This window comes from Chelonia mydas, chromosome 1 (assembly GCF_015237465.2).
Source record: "Chelonia mydas isolate rCheMyd1 chromosome 1, rCheMyd1.pri.v2, whole genome shotgun sequence".
NCBI lineage: Eukaryota > Metazoa > Chordata > Testudines > Cheloniidae > Chelonia > Chelonia mydas.
Window position 1 is genome coordinate 1,514,860 of NC_057849.1, and position 20,125 is coordinate 1,534,984.

General features: G+C 43.9%; 1 protein-coding gene across 1 annotated transcript; it reads left to right on the forward strand.

Annotated features, from left to right (window-relative positions):
- Positions 1-18,632: 18,632 nt before the first annotated feature.
- LOC102948240 (olfactory receptor 52R1) lies at positions 18,633-19,580 on the forward strand. Its single transcript, XM_007070769.2, has one exon. The coding sequence runs from the start codon at positions 18,633-18,635 to the stop codon at positions 19,578-19,580; it is 948 nt and encodes a 315-aa protein (XP_007070831.2).
- The last annotated feature ends 545 nt before the right edge of the window (positions 19,581-20,125 follow it).

Genomic DNA, 20,125 nt, shown 5'->3' on the forward strand with positions numbered 1-20,125 from the left:
AGGTCGTCCCAGGTCTCTGCTGCACCTCCAGGCCTGTGTGGAGGGGCTGACATTGAATCTGAGTGGCAACAGCTAATTTAGGTGATAACAGCTAATTTAGACCCCATCATTTTATATGCATAGTTGGGATTGTTTCCCAATAGCCATTAATTTGTACACACATCCCTGGAGCATACTTTGTCCCTCCTGCAACTCCTGGCTTCTTCTGCATCTGGAATCTGTCTCTCTGCTGCAGCCACAGCCCTGCTACCGAAGAATACCCTTTGCCACCCTTGTGCCTCTCTCCTGCCCCAGCTTCTCCTGACTCATCCAGTCTCTCTGGTTTTGAATGGCTGAACACTTCCTCTCACTGGTCCCTCTTCTGGGGATGTTCCATTACTTCTATGCCCAACACTCAGCAGAGAATCTGGAAGAAACTGGTTTCATGTGGAATGCAGTTACTCCCTTCTTCTGTCTGCCTGAGATCTTGTTAGGGCTGATAGTCTTTAAAGACCAGCTGATTTATAGACAGATGCCTCCTCTCCAAACTCCTGCCTCTGAGCACAAGGTATATGAATAAAGAGTACATGAGAAAACAAAAGATACAGACAGTTCATACAATCACACGTGTGTGAATAGGGTTAAAATATCTCATCAATGTGCAATGGCAAGCAAAAAATCTAAATGTTTGGAATCATTAAGAAAGGATAGATAATAAAACAAAAAATATCATATGCCTCTATATAAACCCCTGGTACATCCATGTATTGATTACTGTGTGCAGATCTGGTTGCCCCATCTCAAAAAAGATAGATTGGAATTGGAAAAGGCACAGAGAAAGGCAACAAATAATTAGAGGTATGGAACACCTTCCATATGAGGAGAGATTAAAAACTAGATTTCCAGTATACTACCTACTGACCGCTATTCCTACCTACATGCCTCCAGCTTTCACCCTGACCACACCACATGATCCATTGTCTACAGCCAAGCTTTGCGATACAACCGCATTTGCTCCAACCCCTCAGACAGAGACAAACACCTACAAGATCTCTATCAAGCATTCTTACAACTACAATACGCACCTGAGGAAGTGAAGAAACAGATTGATAGAGCCAGAAGAGTCCCCAGAAGTCACCTACTACAGGACAGGCCCAACAAAGAAAATAACAGAACGCCACTAGCCGTCACCTTCAGCCCCCAACTAAAACCCCTCCAACGCATTATTAAGGATCTACAACCTATCCTGAAGGATGACCCAACACTCTCACAAATCTTGGGAGACAGGCCAGTCCTTGCCTACAGACAGCCCCCCCACCTGAAGCAAATACTCACCAGCAACCACATACCACACAACAGAACCACTAACCCAGGAACCTATCCTTGCAACAAAGCCTGTTGCCAACTGTGTCCACATATCTATTCAGGGGACACCATCACAGGGCCTAATCACATCAGCCACACTATCAGAGGCTCGTTCACCTGCACATCCACCAATGTGATATATGCCATCATGTGCCAGCAGTGCCCCTCTGCCATGTACATTGGTCAAACTGGACAGTCTCTACGTAAAAGAGTAAATGGACACAAATCAGATGTCAAGAATTATAACATTCATAAACCAGTCAGAGAACACTTCAATCTCTCTGGTTACGTGATTACAGACATGAAAGTCGCTATTTTACAACAAAAAAACTTCAAATCCAGACTCCGGCAAGAAACTGCTGAATTGGAATTAATCTGCAAATAGGATACAATTAACTTAGGCTCGAATAGAGACTGGGAGTGGCTTAGTCATTATGCAAGGTAGCCTATTTCCCCTTGTTTTTTTCTACCCCCCTCCCCCCCCGCCCAGACATTCTTGTTAAACCCTGGATTTGTGCTGGAAATGGCCCACCTTGATTATCATACACAATGTAAGGAGAGTGGTCACTTTGGATAAGCTATTACCAGCAGGAGAGTGAGTTTGTGTGTGTGTGGTGGGGGGAGGGGGTGAGAAAACCTGGATTTGTGCTGGAAATGGCCCAATTGATTATCATACACATTGTAAGGAGAGTGATCACTTTAGATAAGCTATTACCAGCAGGAGAGTGGGGTGGGAGGAGGTATTTTTTCATGCTTTGTGTGTATAAAAAGATCTTCTACACTTTCCACAGTATGCATCCGATGAAGTGAGCTGTAGCTCACGAAAGCTTATGCTCAAATAAATTGGTTAGTCTCTAAGGTGCCACAAGTACTCCTTTTCTTTTTGCCAATGCAGACTAACACAGCTGTTACTCCAGAACTTTAGTAAGTAATCTAGCTAGGTATGTGTTAGATTATGATTTCTTTAAATGGCTGAGAAAAGAATTGTGCTGAATAGAATGACTATCCCTGTCTGTGTGTCTTTTTTTGTAACTTAAGGTTTTGCCTAGAGGGATTCTCTATGTTCTGAATCTAATTACCCTGTAAGGTATCTACCATCCTGATTTTACAGAGGTGATTCCTTTATTTCTATTAAAAGTCTTCTTGTAAGAAAACTGAATGCTTTTTCATTGTTCTCAGATCCAAGGGTTTGGGTCTGTGGTCACCTATGCAAATTGGTGAGGATTTTTACCAAACCTTCCCCGGGAAGTGGGGTGCAAGGGTTGGGAGGATTTTGGGGGGAAAGATGTGTCCAAACTACGTTTCCCAGTAAACCCAGTTAGAGTTTGGTGGTGGCAGTGGAGATCCAGGGACCATGGATAAAATTAATTTGTACCTTGGGGAAGTTTTAACCTAAGCTGGTGAAAGTAAGTTTAGGAGGTTTTCATGCAGGTCCCCACATCTGTACCCTAGAGTTCAGAGTGGGGGAGGAACCTTGACAGGGTCCATAGGAATGAAGTAGCTCCTTTGATTGTCCAGCAGATACATATCTAGGGGTAAAAGCAAAGAAACAGTGAAAGTATATGGCAATAAAGATTGTCTTTCAAGTTTCTTCTTTGTGTTTTAAGGCAGGCATTGGTTCCTGGGAAAGGGAGGTGGGAGGAGGCCACATCATATACTGACATGTACCAGTCTTTCATAAACTCAAGGTTGGATGTGTGGGAAGAATGTCTCCCTACAGAAGAAACTAACACAACAGAAGCAGGGCTTCTTTTTCTATTTGCAACTTTGAATAAGACACAATTATTGCCCCCAACATCTGGTGTTTTGCTGACCAGGTATATCTTAGCAAAAGCAAGGTTACCTTTGATTATTCTGCTTTCTCTTAGCTATTTCTAGTCCTCTACCTCTTGACCAAACTCTGGACTTTGGCCCTGTACACAAATCCATAAACTAGGTTATTACATCAGCAATGGATTTTAACCCTTCAGTATCAAAGTAAGAATATACATTAACATTTTATACCTAAACCGTGTCCTTTAAGAGACTTGTCACTGGATTTCAGGACATGCTAGTATTAGAGCTGAGGGGGTCTCATCTTTAATTAATTTTCTTTCTCTTATGTATGAATTAGATATGGTGCTTCTGCCAAAAAGCTTGAGTTTTTTCAATAGTCTAAGTATCCCCTTGTCTCACTGGTACAGTTGTCACCGCTATCAAAAACCGAAATGTCTCTCTTGCAGCTTGGGGTGAGCGGAGGGATGTGGAAATAATCCAGCAAGTGACAGGAAACCTGAAGAAAGGAGCAAGCAAAAGGGACAGGTCTGTGGGGGAGAAGAGGCAAAACGGGGTGGAGTCCTGGGGGAAGAGGTGAGGCAAGGGGTGGGTTTTCAGGGGTCCAGTTAGCAGCAATTAGAAAGGTAACAGCCCATTATATTGTACATAGACCAATTCCCCAGCTTGTCATGCTGACACAACACAGTGAGTTCAGGAAAGAGTTTAAAGTCTTTCTGACTATCCGGTAAGTGATTCAGGGAATATGGCCCAGCACCCTGTCACCAGCCAGCTTGTCACAGAGCTCAGTCTTCTTTGTCAATGCCAGGCATGATTTAATACACTTCAATCATATCTCCCCTTAGCTGTCTCTTTTCCAAGCTGAAAAGTCCCAGTCTTATTAATCTCTCCTCATACGGAAGCCGTTCCATACCCCTCATCATTTTTGTTGCCCTTTTCTGAAGCTTCTCCAATTCCAATATCTCTTTTTTGAGATGGGGCAACCACATCTACATGCAATATTCAAGATGTGGGCATAGCATGGATTTATACAGAAGCAATATATTTTCTGTCCTAATTTATATATAATCTTTCTGAGTGTAATATTGAATATTGTCCATGGACTTTTATCAAACCCATGTGTTGTGTTCCTGGGTAACACCCCTCTGGTAGATAGGGCCACATAGCTATGTGTTGATTGACCATCAAGGACACTTAGCTCTCACAACGGATCATAGAAGAAATACTCGCTTGTAGGGAGCATTGAATTGTGGATGTAAATGCGTGGTTACGCAGGTGGTGTTGGAGATAGGGCTTTGAATTCTTCAACTATGGGATGTTGATCTATTTCCCCATGTTAAGTATCCTCACACCTTCTTGTCAGCTGTCTAAATGGGCCATCTTGATTATCACTAATGTTTTTTTTTTCTCCTGATGATAATAGCTCATCTTAATTAATTAGCCTCTTACAGTTTGTATAGCAACTTCCACCTTCTTCTTAGTATATGTTCCATTCTATGCATCCTATGAAGTGAGCTGTAGTCCACAAAAGCTTATGCTATAATAAATTTGTTAGTCCCTAAGGTGCCACAAGTACCCTTGTTCTTTTTGCACAGGAGTACACACTAACATGGCTGCTACTCTGAAACCTCCTTCTGGTGAATTATCAACCCAGAGTACAAGAGAGAAGATCAGAGGAGAGGGCAGGGATAACAGGGCTGTGGTGAAGGAACAAAGAAGCCATCAGAGAGATGGAACAACTGGAAAACCTCAAGGAGTTAAAACTCTCAGGTAGTGCACTGGGTTCAGGGAAGGGATTCAGACAGAGTTTTGAGATAAATCTATTCAAGCAGCTGGGCTTGGGGAGAGAGGAGACCAGCAGAAATTGAAATCTTCAACATTGCAGGACTTGAGGCAGTGGTCGTCTCTACTAACATGCAACTCAGGCTTTGTCTACACTACCACTTTTGTCAAAACTTTTGTTGGTCCAGGGTGTGGGAAAAAAACAACAAAAGCGTTATGTGAGTGGGAAACACTTGTTGGGGGTGGTTTGATGATGTTGGTAGGAGAACAAAAAGAAAAGGAGGACTTGTGGCACCTTAGAGACTAACCAATTTATTTGAGCATAAGCTTTCGTGAGCTACAGCTCACTTCATCGGATGAATGAACACGGCTGTTACTCTGAAACTTGGTAGGAGAGGTCTCTCCCATAGGCCTAGAGCAGCCATGCGGGAGACCTTACAGCGGTGCATCTTCAGCGGTACAGCTGTGCCACTGTAAGGTCTCTGATATAGACATACCTGCTCCCTCTGACTGACAGGTTATTACAGACTTTTTTGCAGAAATTTGAAGAGCCTTGAGTACAGCAAAAGAGCAAAATATTCAAAGTGAAAAAGTTTCACCTTAGAAGAAAAAAGTAAAGTGAGTCCTTTCAAGAATTCCTAAGAGATGTAAGTAGGTCAACTATCCCACTCTTTTTGGAACTTCCCTGGCTTTTGCACCACCCCGGTGAATTTGGCTAGCAAAAGGATATGAGTCCTTGCTCTCACTCCATTTACCCAGAGGTCTGCCTCACCTCGAGAAATCTAATTCTTTTTTGAACCCTGTTATAGGACTGGCCTTCAAAACATCCTCTGGCAAGGAGTTCCACAGTTGACTGTGTTGTGTGAAGAAATACTTCCTTTTATTTGTTTTAAACCTGCTGATAACAAGAAAGATCAGAACATGCAAAGGCACCTTATTTGTGTTTCTAGTCTGTTGAGGTTCAGTAAAGAATAGAGACAACTGTGCATAATAGAGAGATTTACCAGCATTACATTATATACAAAAAACATTAAAAATTAATAGAACATTTAACATCCCATGTCCACTTCTTTATACTAAACATGATAATATTCATTAAAACACAACTTAGAATCAATAATGGAATCATCTCAAGTTTAACAGTACACCCCTTGTAGTTCTCTGGGACGTTCTTAAGAGTGGTGGCTTGTTATCCATATTTTCTATTCCTCTGTCTTGGGTAACACCAGGTCAATTTGAGGGATCTGGCCATTTTTGCAGGGTTTGAGTTTATGCAATTGGTTTCAGTCTCTATGCCTCCATGAGCCCTGATCAGACTAAAAGCCCAATATTTTAGTGGGTCTCACCTTTGGGATAGGCAGTTTGTGTTTGTGCTAGGTTTGTGAATTGTGCTTGTCTTTGCGATAAGCTCTATCATTCCTCTGTCTAATGTTAACAATGGTGCATCTGTAAAATGTTTTGGCTTCACACATACAGTCTCAGGATCACAGTCCTCCTCATTTTTGCTGGCTCAATGGAAGTGGCCTCAGAAAAGCAAAGAGGACCTTCTGCATGAAGTTCTGCGGCAGTCGCTTGCTGAATAGCAAAAAAATGCATGAGTGAGGGGAGAGCGAAAGGAGGGTACTCACCAAAAGAGCGCAGCTGGCCAGCAAGAACCTGTGGAGCACCAAGCAGACTCGATTCAGGCGCACCTAACACTGTATACAGAGCAGCTCCGCCCCCGCCTCCTCGCCCCTGCAGTTCTTGTCCCAAAATCCTTTCCCCTGTGCCTCTATGTCACCTCCAACAGAGTCTGGCCACCATCCTGGTTCATATCACCACCAGCTGCCTCCAACATCTCCACCTTCACCGTCCAGCCCTGCAGACTCCAACCGTTACCCACTTCACTCAACCTCCACCCACAGGCAGTTCAGCTGGGATCAAGTGTAGCACCTATTGCACTGCACTCCAGACAGCAGGGCTGCATATGACACCTGTATATACACAAATCTGTAGTGATTCCGGACCCCCCACCACATCCCTCCACTCTTCCCCCCCACTTCGCAGATGTATGTCTCGCTAACTTTTTTTTTAATATTAATAAATGCATTTTTTTGGTTTGTAAGCATTCTTTATTGCATTAAGTGAAAGCAAGCGTAGCCCAGAAAAGCAACAGGCACGGCTCGACAGTGCATCATATGGAGCAATCACAGGCGCCTAATAGCACTGGGACCACTGCACTCACGTGCATGGCACCAAACATTACTTGCTTTCAGCAACAAATTGATGCCTCAAGGCATCTCTGATCCTCACGGCCCTGCGCTCGGCCCCTCTAATAGCCCTGGTCTCTGGCTGTTCAAATTCAGCCTCCAGACGCTGAGCCTCAGTGGTCTATGCCTGAGTGAAGCTTTCACCCTTTCCTTCACAAATATTATGCAGGGTAAAGCCTGCGGGTATAAACATAGGGATGCTATCATCGGTCAGATCCAGCTTCCCATACAGACTTCACCAGCGGGCTTTTAAAATAGCCAAAAGCACACTCAACAGTCATTCTGCACCAGCTCAACCTGTTGTTTAGCTGCTCCTTTCTACTGTCAAGGCTTCCCATGTATGGCTTCATGACCCACAGCATCAAGGGGTAGACGGGCTCTATCAGGATCACAATGGGCATTTCAGCTTTCCCTAAGGTGATCTCCTTATCTGGGAGAAAAGGTCTCGGCTTGCAGCTTCCTGAACAGGCCTGTGTTCCGAAAGATTCATCCTTCGTGCACCTTTCTGGACCAGCCTGCGTTAATGTCCGTGAAACACCCATTGTGATCCACAAGCTCTTGGAGAACCATCAAGAAATACCCCTTCCTATTAATGTACTTGGAGACTCGGTGGTCTGGTGTCAGAAATGGAATATGCGTGCCATCTATCCCCTCTCCGCAGTTAGGGAAACCAATCTGGACAAAGCCATCCACAGTGTCACACATGTTGCCCAGAGTCATGTTTTTTTTCTGAGAAGGATGTGATTAATGGCCCTGAAAACTTGCATCAACACGAGTCCAACGATCAACTTTGTTAGCCAACAGTAGGCAGCTGTCTGGAATAGCCAGCTTCCACAGTGCAATCGCCATGCGCTTCTCCATCATCCGGGCAGCTCTCCTTCTCAGGTCCTTGAGCCCCAGGGTGGGGCGAGCTCCTCACACAGTCCCATGCAAGTGCCTTTTCTCCTACGAAAGTTCTGCAGCTATTGCTCGTCACCCCAGACTTGCATGACGATATCATCCCACCACTCAGGGCTTGTTTCCCGAGCCCCCAGACAGCTTTCTACTGTGGTCAGCACGTCCGTGAGTGCCACAAGCAATCTCGTGTTGTCTCTACTAGGCACGTCAACAGCTTCGTCGGACTCCTCACTCTCACTTTGCTGGTTAAGGAGCAGTTGGGCTGCCATTTGTGACGTGCTAGTGAGAGCCATCAGCATATTTATCAACCGTTCGGGATCCGTTCCCGCAGACCGAAAAGGTGGACAGACCGTGCAGTACAAAAACTGTTGAAAGATGGCGCCAAATGCAGATGGAAGGGAAAGGACGGCTGGGGTGCGAACCGATGCACGATGGGGCATTGGGACAGGAGCCAGTTTGCCCTGCGACCCCCCGCACCCTTCCCACAAACCTTGGTGGCTGAAGGGGAAGGGCTGCTCTGCGGGAGCTGCCCAGAGTGCACCCCTCCGAATGCTGCTGCAAGTGCCGGAAGTCTGGCCGTGCCATTGCGCTGGCAGCTGACAGTGTGAACACACGGCAGAGCAATCCCTGCAGCGCCCTCTGAGGGGGGGTTAACTCCCGTGTATTTACATCTGCGAGTGTGGACATAGCCTAAGTCTGTTCCCCTGAAGTGACCCCAGTGACCGTGATGCGTTGGCAGGTTTCTGAGTGGGAGCGGAAGTGGAGTCCTGGAGCTCCCACCTCACAGGAGCAGGAGCTCACACAGTCCACCTAGTTCTGAAAACCTTGGATTCACCTTGAAAGGATGGCAATGGCTCAGACTCCCTCTTCCAGCCTTTCCTCTGCATCCCACCCAACGAACAATCCCTGAAAGAGCGGGAGTCCATTTCCCTCTTGGTGTGACGGAGAGACTGTGGTTACAGCTGGGAAGTCAGGTCTTCTGGGTTCTGTCTGGAATCATGTCTCTCATTCTGTGTGTGACCTTGGCCAGCTCATATCTCCCTGTGCCTCAGTTTACCTCTCTGTATACTGGGGAGATTTTCATAATGACTTTCCTTTGGTAGCTGTTTTGAAGATCCTTCAATGAAGGGTGCTGCACATTGTGATGATAGTGAGGAGATTTATTGATCTCTGATCCCATAGCGACAGCCCCATATGTCTGCAAAAAATGTTCTTGTCTCCCCTCAGTCATCTTTCTCCAGATCTGTCAGTCTCCTATCTACCCATCCATCCTGGGAATTTACAGGGTACCAGAGCCTATGGACATCTGGGCATTACCCATTATTTTCTTTCTAATCAACTATATTTTATAAACATACACAAATACACAAAGCAGCCAATTCCTCTCTGACTCAGCCCAGAGCCCAGGACTTCTCATCTCCCTTTGGGAAGGTTCCTTAATTAGTGTTTACTTCTAAAGCTGGATAATTAGCACAGAAGCAGAGACATGCTTGTCTGCAGCCTGTTTACGTTCAGATGCTCCCTTCTCCTCTTGAGGCTGAGCGAACCCCCCTGGGATTACACAGAGCTACATTATAAAATGTGCACACCCCATGTCAGCTCTCGGCGTGGGATGTTGCTGAAGATGCTGGGTTGAGAGAGCTGATGGTCACGGATACCTGAGGGGGATTCCTAGGGAGGACGCTTCCGTCTCAGAATTCACAGGTACCCATCTCTTGCTGAGAAGCTCACCTGATCGACAAACCCAGTGCAACATGGGTGTGGAGGGACAGAGAATAGGTCTGTGGTCCCTTCCACTCTGCACAACAATGACACATCCCAGAGCCCTTACCATAAGTGATGAGTTTGCTAAAGATTCACTAGCCAAAATCTCACTTATTTCTGTGTAACCCTGCTCATCCCGCCTAATGGTCTCCAGCCCCAAGGTGGTGCATTTCAGTGGCACAGTGAATCCTTCAGGACGGAAGATGTTATTAGATGTGCAATACAAGGCCAGATTCTGAGACCACGACCCGTGCTGTGCTCAGGCCCCAGTGAGGCAAAACTCCCCTTGGAGAAAGAACTGAGTAAAACGTCAGGAGTCAGCTGTGTGTTAGCGCACAGACACTGTCACCCCGTCCTCTTGCATTTCAGTGCTATGTCTGTTAATGGGGCGGGGGATAGGGGCTGTTCATAGATTCATAGATATTTAGGTCAGAAGGGACCATTATGATCATCTAGTCTGACCTCCTGCACAACGCAGGCCGCAGAATTTCACCCACCACTCCTACAAAAAAACCTCACACCTATATCTGTGCTATTGAAGTCCTCAAATTGTAGTTTAAAGACCTCAAGGAGCAGAGAATCCTCCAGCAAGTGACCCATGCCCCATGCTACAGAGGAAGGTAAAAAAACCCCAGGGCCTCTTCCAATCTGCCCTGGAGGAAAATTCCTTCCTGACCCCAAATATGGCGATCAGCTAAACCCTGAGCATATGGGCAAGATTCATCAGCCAGATACTACAGAAAATTCTTTCCTGGGTAACTCAGATCCCACCCCATCTAATATCCCATCACAGGCCATTGGGCCTATTTACCATGAATATTTTACCTGACTTTTAGCTGCTGAAATGCTTGGAGGCTCTAAAGTTGCTCAAAAGAACAATAATGAGAATTTTTCAACATGGGTAACACATACTTTCTCCGAGTTTCATTTGAGAAGTCGGTTGAACTGTTATGCCTGAAACTTTCAGAAAAAAAGTAGACACCCAGCATTTGAAATTTCAGTCCAAACACCTACAAATTTGGCAAACTTATAAGCAACTGAAAATGAGGTCTTCTAATGGAAGGTGACAGACAGCCTTAACTACAGGTGATGCCAGCTGCCATACCTACAATGGCCAATCCATTTGTCAATCCCATTCTTCTATGCTTTTCCCTCCAATGTTGGTAGCAAGGAGTTCTACAGGCCAAATATGAATTATGTTAGCAATTTTATTTTCTCAGTGTTATATGCTCAGACTTTCAATTTAACTAAATGTTCCATTGTTCACATTAAATATACATGCCTCGTATAATTTTTTTTATCAGTAGATCTATAAGGTTTAAGTGGGACCATTTGATCCTCCAGTCTGACCTCCTGTAAAACACAGGCCCATTAATTACAACTCAGTTACCTCTGTATTGAGCCAAAATCTTGTGTGTGACTAAGGCCTGGTCTACACTAGGATTTTACATCACAGAATGATAGAGCCACAGAGTTATAAGGGAAAGCAAAGGACAGCTAGTCTAAGCCCCTGACAAGATCCAGGATTTGTTTTGTCTTAGTCATCTAAGATGACAACTATTCACACATCTTTGGAAAACTTCCTCAGAAAGAGCTTCCATGACTTCCCTGGGAGTCTGTTCCATTGACCTCCTGTACTTAAAGTTAGGAAGATTTTCCTGAAATTTTATTTAAATCTGCTATTCTGGAATTTGAATCCATTGCCTCTTCTCCTGCCCCTCTCTGGTGAGACAGAATAACTTTCCTCCATCTTTTTATGGAAGTGTTTCAAGTATTTGAAGACCACAGTCATGTCACCCATTAGTCTCCTTTTTCCAAATAAACATACTGGTGCCTTCAGCTTGCACATACAGCTTCCTTTGCATCCCTCGCATAACCTTTATCACTTGCCTATGGATCCTTTCCAGTTTCTCTAAATCCTTTCTACATATTAGTGAACAAAATTGGACACATTTCTCCAACTGAGACCTAACACGCACCGAGGAATACCATCACGAGGAATGTGATTTGCATGTTATACTTCTGCTAATATAACCTAACATTGTATTTGCCTATTTTTAAACAGCAAAAAAATCCACACCCCAGAGCGATGTAGCTATATCATAGAATCATAAAATAATAGAATCATACAACTGGCAGGACAAGAACCATCTATAAAATCCCTACACAGGTATTTGTCTAAGCTGCTCTCGCTGCAATTTAATTCCATTGCTTCTTGACCTATCATCAGAGGTTAAAGAGAATATTTTTTCTCCCTCCTTATAACAACCTTTTAGGTATTTCAAAACTGTTATCATGTCCCCGCTCAGTCTTCTCTTTTTCAGACTAAACAAACCTAGTTTTTTCAGTCTTCCCTCATAAATCATGTTTTCAAGACCCTTAATCATCCTTTTCTCCAGTTTTTCCAGATCATTTTCAATTTTTATTGTATTCTCCAAAGGACTTGCAACCCATCCCAACTTGGTATCATCTGCAAACTTAATAAGTATACTCTCTATGCCATGATCTAAATCGTTCATGAAGATAATGGAAAGAACCGGACCCAGAACTGATCCATGTGGTACCCCACCAGTTATGCCCTTCCAGCATCACTGTGAACCATTTATAACTACTCTCTGGGAGCATTTTCCAACCAGTTATGCACCCACCTTATAGTAGCTCCATCTAGGTTGTATTTCCCTAGTCTCTTAATGAGAAGGTCATGCGAGACTGTATCAAAAGCCTCACTAATGTGTAAAAATACCACATCTACTGCTTCCTCTCATCCACAAGGCTTGTTACCCTGTCAAAGAAAGCTATCAGGATGGTTTGACATGATTTGTACTTGACAAATCCATGCTGACTATCACTTATCACCTTATTATCTTCTAGACATTTACAAATTGATTCCTTAATTATTTGCTCCATTATCTTACCTGGTACAGAAGTTAAGCTGATTGGTCTGTAATTCCCTGGATTGCCCCTTTTCCCCTTTTTATAGATAGACATATGTGCTCTTTCCCAGTCTTCCATGACTTTTCAAAGATAATAGCTAATGGCTAAAATATCACTTCAGTCAGTTCCTTCAGTTTATTGAAGGATGCATTTCATCAGGACCTTGAGACTTGAAGACATCTAACTTGTCCAAGAAAATTTTAACTGTTTCTTTCCCTATTTTAACATCTGAACCTACCCCATTTTCACTGGCATTTTCCAGGTTAAGTGTCCAAACACCACCAACCTTTTTGGTTAAAACAGAAACAAAGAATTCATTAAGCACTGTCATAACTATAAAGGGAAGGGTAACCACCTTTCTGTATACAGTGCTATAAAATCCTTCCTGGGCCAGAGTCAAAGTCCTTTTACCTGTAAAGGGTTAAGAAGCTCAGGTAACCCGGCTGGCACCTGACCCAAAATCACCAATGAAGGGACAAAATACTTTCAAATACTGGAGGTGGGGGGAAAGGGCTTTTGTCTGTCTGTGTGATACCTTTGCTGGGAACAGATCAGGAATGCAGCCTTCCAACTCCTGTAAAGTTAGTAAGTAATCTAGCGAGAAAATGCGTTAGGTTTTCTTTGTTTTAGCTTGTGAAATTCACTGTGCTGGAGGGAATGTCCCGGATGACTGGAAAAAGGCTAATGTAGTGCCCATCTTTAAAAAAGGGAAGAAGGAGGATCCTGGGAACTACAGGCCAGTCAGCCTCACCTCAGTCCCTGGAAAAATCATGGAGCAGGTCCTCAAAGAATCAATCCTGAAGCACTTAGAGGAGAGGAAAGTGATCAGGAACAGTCAGCATGGATTCACCAAGGGAAGGTCATGCCTGACTAATCTAATCGCCTTTTATGATGAGATTACTGGTTCTGTGGATGAAGGGAAAGCAGTGGATGTATTGTTTCTTGACCTTAGCAAAGCTTTTGACACGGTCTCCCACAGCATTCTTGTCAGCAAGTTAAGGAAGTATGGGCTGGATGAATGCACTATAAGGTGGGTAGAAAGCTGGCTAGATTGTCGGGCTCAACGGGTAGTGATCAATGGCTCCATGTCTAGTTGGCAGCCGGTGTCAAGTGGAGTGCCCCAGGGGTCGGTCCTGGGGCCGGTTTTGTTCAATATCTTCATAAATGATCTGGAGGATGGTGTGGATTGCACTCTCAGCAAATTTGCGGATGATACTAAACTGGGAGGAGTGGTAGATACGCTGGAGGGGAGGGATAGGATACAGAAGGACCTAGACAAATTGGAGGATTGGGCCAAAAGAAATCTGATGAGGTTCAATAAGGATAAGTGCAGGGTCCTGCACTTAGGATGGAAGAATCCAATGCACCGCTACAGACTAGGGACCGAATGGCTAGGCAGCAGTTCTGCGGAAAAGGACCTAGGGGTGACAGTAGACGAGAAGCTGGATATGAGTCAGCAGTGTGCCCTTGTTGCCAAGAAGGCCAATGGCATTTTGGGATGTATAAGTAGGGGCATAGCGAGCAGATCGAGGGACGTGATCGTTCCCCTCTATTCGACACTGGTGAGGCCTCATCTGGAGTACTGTGTCCAGTTTTGGGCCCCACACTACAAGAAGGATGTGGATAAATTGGAAAGAGTCCAGCGAAGGGCAACAAAAATGATTAGGGGTCTAGAGCACATGACTTATGAGGAGAGGCTGAGGGAGCTGGGATTGTTTAGTCTGCAGAAGAGAAGAATGAGGGGGGATTTGATAGCTGCTTTCAACTACCTGAAAGGGGGTTCCAAAGAGGATGGCTCTAGACTGTTCTCAATGGTAGCAGATGACAGAACGAGGAGTAATGGTCTCAAGTTGCAATGGGGGAGGTTTAGATTGGATATTAGGAAAAACTTTTTCACTAAGGGGGTGGTGAAACACTGGAATGCGTTACCTAGCGAGGTGGTAGAATCTCCTTCCTTAGAGGTTTTTAAGGTCAGGCTTGACAAAGCCCTGGCTGGGATGATTTAACTGGGACTTGGTCCTGCTTTGAGCAGGGGGTTGGACTAGATGAGCTTCTGGGGTCCCTTCCAACCCTGATATTCTATGATTCTATGATTCTATGAATGTATATTCCTGTTTTTGTGTCTTTTTGTTACTTAAGGTTTTGCCTAGAGGGATTCTCTATGGTTTGAATCTGACTGCCTGTAAGATCATCTTCCATTCTGATCTTACAGAGTTGTTCTCTAATCTTTTTTTGTTCTTCTAATAAAGTTCTGTTTTTTAAGAATCTGACTGGGTTTTTTGGGTGTTAAAAATCCAAGGCTGGTCTGTGCTCATCTTGTTTATTCTCAAGCCTCCCCAGGAAATGGGGTATAAGGGCTTGGGTGGATATTTTGGGGAAATAGGAACTGCAAGTGGTCCTTTCCCTGTTCGTTGTCTAAATCACTAGGTGGTGGCAGCATACTGTTCAAAGACAACCGAAGTTTGTGCCTTGGGAAAGTTTTTTATCCTAAACTGGTAAAAATAATCTTAGGGGGTCTTTCATGAGGGTCCCCACACCTGTACCCTAGAGTTCAGAGTGGAGAAGGAACCCTGACAAGCACCTCTGCCATTTTCACAATTTTTTATTATAATTTTTCCTTCTTCATTTAGTAATGGACCTACCCTGTCTTTGGTCTTCCTCTTGCTTCTAAAGCATTTGCAGAATGTTTTCTTATTATCCTTTATGTCTCTCATTTTGTGCCTTGGCCTTTCTAATTTTGCCCCTACATACATGTGTTATTAATTTATATTCCTCCTTTGTCATTTGACCTTGTTTCCACGTTTTGTAGGCTCTTTCTTTGTTTTTTAGATCATTCAAGATCTCCTGGTTAAGCCATTGTCATCTCTTGACAGACTTCCTGACTTTCCTACGCAGAGGGATAGTTTCATCTTGTGCCCTTAATAACGTCTCTCTGAAAAACTGCCGGCCTTGCTTCCTGTGAGATTTTTCCTACCAACTCCCTGAGTTTCCTCAAGTCTGCCTTCTTGAAATCCATTGTCTTTATTTTGCTGTTTTCCTTCCTATAGTTCCTTAGAATCATGAACTCATCATTTCATGATCACTTTCCCTCAAGTTTCCTTCCACTTTCAAATTCTCAACCAGTTCTTCCTTGTTTGTCAAAATCAAGTCTAGAACAGCCTCTCTCCTAGTAGCTTTCTCCACAAAATTGTCTCCAATACATTCCAAGAGCTTGTTGGATAATCTGTGCCCTGGTGTAGACAGCATGAGATGAATTCTTCCATCCACCTAGCTACCATCTCTCAGGGATTACCTATGCTCAGGGGAGAACCCCTTCCATCTCTGTAAGTAGTGTCTATATTGAAGCATTATGGCAACACTTCTGTAGCATTTTAAGTGTAAACAACCCTTGAAGGAGATCTTTCAGAAAAAACAATCAGTCTGGATTTGCCAACATGGGGTATTGGAGAATTCAGCACTTCCCTTCTCAGTATGTCCCAGTGGTTAATCACCCTCAGTGCTAAAATTTTGGCCCTAATTTAGAGCTGGAATTTGCCTGGCTTCAGCTTCCATCCCGATGGTCTTGATCAGCCTTTCTCTGGTAGATTACAAAGCCTATTACTAGCCATGGTTTTCTCCCCATGAAAGTCTCTGCTTGATCACGTTTTTGATAACTTAAAGAGATATACACCCTCAAGTCTAACAGTCAGGCTTTTTTTCTAACCTCCAATAGTTATTATGGCTCTTTTCTGCCCCCTCTCCAAGTTTTCAACATCTTTTTTCAAATGTGGACCCCAGAACTGGATGCAGTTTGTTTCACCAATCCCATAAGCAGAGGTAAAATCCTTCCCCTGCTCCAACTCACCACCCCTCTGTTTATGCATCCAAGGACCCCATCATCCCTTAATGCTACAGCATCTCACTGGGCGCTCACGATGAGTTGGTCGTCAAAAATGACCCTTTTCAAGGTCCTTGCATTCCTTAATACAGTGCTGTTGTCTGTGGGTCGGGCCTGCATTCCCTGTTCCAAGAGGATCATTTTGCATTTGATTGTAATACAACATTTTGTTTGCATGGGCCCAACTTTCCAAATGCACCATATCACTTGGTATGCCTGCCCTGGCCACCTCTTGTATCTGCTGTGCCAATCTTTGGGTCATCGCAAATTTTATTTGCACTAATTTTCTAATTTCTTTTAGATTATTGATTAAAATATTGAATAGCATCAGGCCCAGAACTGGGTTGCCTACAGAACCCCACTACAAACAGCAGCATTTACTGACAAAGGCCTATTGACAACAGCTGTCTGAGATCCATCAGTTAGCCAGTTTTCAGTCCATTTTACACGATATGGTAGTGTGTTAATTTTTTTTAACTCAGAATTTTCCCTTCTAAATCAAATGCCTTTGAGAAATCAAGGTATGTTATATCTGCGTGATCCCTTTGATCAATCAAATAAAAGAATGAAATCAGGGTTATTTAACAAGACCTGTTTTGCATAAACCCTGTTGGTCCTGGCATTACTTACATTTCTAAATTTTTTTTGAATTAATCGCATACCAGCTTTTCCATTGTTTCTTTACCTTGTCAATTTTTTAGAAAAAAACACTTTCCCTTTATTTTTAATACTTTGCATTTAACACAGGAATTGACATAAATCTTTTCTGTGATTTCTCTTGTTGTTAATATACTTAATAACCTCTTTTTTGTGATCCATAGCCCTGCCAAACATAAAGTTTTCCATGATGTCTTAATGTCCCTAATCAATTTAGACAACTTCCGATTTCTATTCTTAGTTATATATTGCTTCTCCCCTGCCCCCTGCCTTCACTTTACCACTGAACCAGGTTTTTACCCAAAGTTATTCACTTTGTTGACTGTGGAATCATGATTACTCTGCTTTCTAATAAAATCTTATCAAAGAATTACCAATTTTCATTCATATTTTTTGTCTACATTTTTCCTCCCAAGCAGTTTTGCTGACAAGTTTCCTCAGCTTTGCGGAATTAGTCCTCTTTGAGCAGTAAGTGTCTATCAATAGTACTGGTTGGGAACTGTCCATTTCAATGTAAATCAGTTTTATTTTTTATTTTCCTCTCCTATATCATATGCTCTCTTCTTTGTCTTTTGTATAATCTAAAGAGGCCCAGACTTTTAGTATATGTTTCCATATGGCAACCTCTCCCCTTCTCAGAGCCTGTCTTGGATATCCCTTTTAGTTATGCTATATCCTTAATAGAGTCTAGGTGACCAAAACTGAGAGCATGTTATTCTCCATCCCATATCTTAGTGATCTGAACGTTGCTTTTGTTTTGTCCACTGCTGCGAATGAGCCGGTGTTTCTCTTGAGCTGCTACCAATGGTGCCAAGGTCTTTTTCCTGATGTTTGTTCTAGTTGGGATGTTTCTCCCAGCACACGTCTTCCAAAAAGTTTGTTTTTTTCCACTCTCAGATGTTGAACAACTGGATGAATGGGGAACTCCCTACAGTATGGACTCCCTATCCTGGCTCTCATTGCGTTAAGGAACAATGATGGATAACCAGTATCCACACTTGTGTCTTCTTCTGGTGCCTCTTAAGGATCCCCCACCACAAAGTATAGGAATTATTAAAGCAGAAAACACCACAAAATGTGGAATTGTATTTTGTGGGCTCATTGTTCATAGTTATTTCCTGTTTATAATGAAAATGTAATTTTTCAGAGTGTGAAGAGTGATCAGTCTTCTTCTCCCATGAGAACAGTCTCCACTAGTGAATGTAATGTCTCATATTAATGTTATCTCTCCATTCAGGCATTTCTACTGTGACCCTCACCCGAGACCCTGGGAACATACAGAAAGTCAGGGGAACGTATGTTACATGAAGGAGGCACCCTTCTGCCTCAGAGTTGGACACCTTCTCCCCTACTTCATGTCAGATTCCAACACATCTGACTTCCCTAACCCCTCCATCTTCATCCTACTTGGTATTCCTGGCCTAGAGGCAGCCCATATCTGGATCTCCATCCCCTTCTGTGCTATGTACGCCATAGCCGTGTTGGGGAACTTCACCATCCTGTTCATTGTGAAGAGGGAGCCGAGCCTCCACACGCCCATGTTCTATTTCGTCTGCATGCTGGCTGTCACCGACCTTCTCACGTCCACATCCACAATGCCCAAAATGCTGAGCATCTTCTGGTTCAATTTCAGGGAGATCAGTTTCAGTGCCTGCCTCACCCAGATGTACTTCGTTCACTGCTTCTCAGGGATGGAGTCTGGAATCCTCGTGGCCATGGCTTTGGATCGTTACGTGGCCATCTGCCATCCTCTGAGACATTCCTCAACCCTGACAAACTCTGTTGTGGTCAAGATAGGCCTGGCCGTGGTGCTGCGCAGTTGCATACTGTCATTACCCTACCCCTTCCTGGTGAGGGGGTGGCCATATTGCAGAACCAACATCATCCCCCACACCTATTGTCGGCATATAGCTGTGGTGAACCTGGCCTGCGCTGACATCCGCATCAGTAGTTACTATGGCCTTTTTAATCTTTTCTCTGTGATGGGAATGGATGTGGTTTTTATAGTTGTGTCCTATACTCAGATCCTCCGGGCCATCTTCCGCCTCCCCACAAAGGATGCTCAACTCAAAACTTTTGGGACCTGCATCTCTCATCTTTGTGCCATCTTAGCTTTGTACATCCCAGATTTCTTCTCCTCTTTCATGCAGAGGTTTGGCCATAATGTGCCCCAGCACTTCCTTGTTCTCTTTGCCAATATGTACCTGCTGGTGCCCCCCATGCTACACCCCATCATTTATGGGGTGAGGACCAAACAGATTCGGGGCAGGTTGCTCCAGCTCTTTACTCATAAAGAGAACTAAATGTTTTTTCCTTTGCTCTGGCTCTCAGACTGAGCTCTGTGCAGAGCTGGCTGGTGCATGGTGCTGGGCCCTCTTCCCTGAATCACTTACTGGACAATCAAAGTGAGATTAAACTCTTTCCTGTCCTTACTGTGCTTCATCAGTGTGATGAACTGGGGAATCAGTCGTGTACACTACACTGGGTTGCCACCTTTCTAATTGCTGATAGCTGGATCCCTGAAATTGCAATCTTACCCCATCTCGTCTCTCAAGCCTGGACCCTGCTGTGTGTCTCCTCCCAAAGGCCCTGCCCCGTCACTTGCTCCTGTCTTCCCTTCCCCTTGTCAGCTGTGACCCACTCATCTCTAAAACCAATATGTTCTCACATCTTATGGCAAGTTAATTAAGGGACAGTGGTTAGTGTTAAAATGATAATGTTTATTCTAAATTTGTTACTAACTCTGTGGAGAGAGGTTTCAGAGTAGCAGCCGTGTTAGTCTGTATTCACAAAAAGAACAGGAGGACTTGTGGCACCTCAGAGACTAACACATTTATTTGAGCATAAG